This window comes from Phaethon lepturus, unplaced genomic scaffold, assembly GCF_000687285.1.
Source record: "Phaethon lepturus isolate BGI_N335 unplaced genomic scaffold, ASM68728v1 scaffold7646, whole genome shotgun sequence".
Taxonomy (NCBI): domain Eukaryota; kingdom Metazoa; phylum Chordata; class Aves; order Phaethontiformes; family Phaethontidae; genus Phaethon; species Phaethon lepturus.
Window position 1 is genome coordinate 38,665 of NW_010546876.1, and position 1,827 is coordinate 40,491.

Consider the following 1,827-nt stretch of genomic DNA (forward strand, 5'->3'; position numbering starts at 1 on the left):
CATAATGCATGTTTTTTGGGCAGGATCTGTTTCTTACATTTATATGAATATTCAGTCTACCACAGTGGCCATATTGAACAGTATTTAGTTTGGGTCTGTATTCCTTGCATGGCAATTGTCTTTAAACAGTATTTTATTTAACTTGTTACTGAACATAAACATGTAGAAGTACACAAGAATTCTTTGTGAATGTGTTCTTAGAGTGCTCAATGTTTTCTCAGGTCCCGGTAGCCAGAGCCAGCATTCTCTGGCTCATCGGTGAGTACTGTGAACGTGTTCCAAAAATTGCACCTGATGTTTTGAGAAAGACAGCCAAGAGCTTCATTAACGAAGATGACCTTGTAAAGTTGCAGATCTTAAATTTGGGCGCAAAACTCTATTTAACAAACTCAAAGCAGGTAAGCTTAAACTCATAAGCATACGTCTGTAGAGTCATGGAGAGGGAGGGTTTTGATCATGTCTAGTAACAAAGATAATCTAAAAATCAGATAGTACAGAAAGGTGAACTTAGATATCCAGGCAGCTGAAAACAATACGTATGAGAGGTACCAGTTGTGTCATTCTTTTCAATGACAACACTGTGAACTATGTTACTCTCTGGCTATGGAATATGGCTTCTTGACACTAATTTTTCACTAATTCCAATTATTACTGTAAAAGGTTTTGAAATCAAAGATTTTTTTTTTCAAATGTAGAAGAAACGCCTTGTCTGAGATGTATACACCTTCCTGGACTCCTAGACCTCTATTTTCTAACAGCTTGGACAGCACAGGATCTTGTACCTCTGCAATTGTGGTGTTTTCTCATTCTTTGATAGCTATATCCAACAGCAGACTTGATCTGCCTGAGACTTTCTTTTGTAGGGTGTGTGGGAGATGAACTGTCTTGCCATGCATTCAGATAAGAATGAATGCTTGTCCTTTGCTTATACAGTCTAAAATGGAACAGTAACAAAAGGTGACTTCTCTCTGTCACTGCTCATCTTAATGAAAATGCTGACTGAGCTAAGGAAAAATTGGTTTGATTATCTAAACCGTCTACTTTTGGCCCATTACATAATATTTGCTAATTTTCTATACTATTTTTGTAATTTTACACTTTCCACACCATATTTGGCCAAAAATCGATTGCCTACAAGGAGGTCATGATTCCTGTGATGATCTTTTTCCAGTTTAATGTCTTAATACATTTTAAACTCATTATAAGTGTTGCATAACCTTTTGTTCAAATACTGTAATGATGATCAAGCAGAAGAAACTGTCTCCCGAGATGCCCACTAAATGATTAATTTCATCAAAGGGTGTTTTCCTCTTTTAATTTTAGGTTGTGGAAAAATAAGTTGTCTTCTCAAGTGGCCACGCTATTCATATACAAAATTCTAAGAGAGTGGGTTGATAACTTTGATTCAAAGCTCCTTCCAAACTAGAATATGATGGTTTTGCCTTTAGGAGCTGGCAACACTCTTCCTATGTCTACATCCTTATTCCCAGGAGTAACTCTACTTTACCCACTCAGTAGTAAACATTTCTCCTTGGAATGACTTCAGTGTCTAAAAAGTCCAGCCATTTTTAAGTCTAATTTTTCAAACTTTATGGCAAATCTTGTATACTTGACTGCTCAGTTGCCAGTCTGTCCATCTCTCCTCATCCCCATGTTTTCTCCTTCTGTATCTTATACCACCACATAATACTTTTTTGAATCCTTCATCAGTTTCATCCCAAGGCAATGGAGTTGTGAAAATCCCAAATATACAATGTCACTTTATTGCAAAGTAGTGGTAGGATATCCAAGAGAGACTCAACACCAACCCAACAGATGAGAAGACCT

General features: G+C 36.9%; 1 protein-coding gene across 1 annotated transcript in view; it reads left to right on the forward strand.

Annotated features, from left to right (window-relative positions):
• AP3B1 (adaptor-related protein complex 3, beta 1 subunit) overlaps window positions 1–1,827 on the forward strand; it is a gene marked incomplete at its 5' end in the record, with an annotated part of 100,090 nt that overhangs the window by 25,423 nt on the left and 72,840 nt on the right. Inside the window, one exon of the mRNA XM_010289444.1 lies at window positions 222–398. Within this exon, the coding sequence (XP_010287746.1) occupies window positions 222–398 (177 nt within the window). The remainder of the gene's footprint in view (window positions 1–221; window positions 399–1,827) is intronic.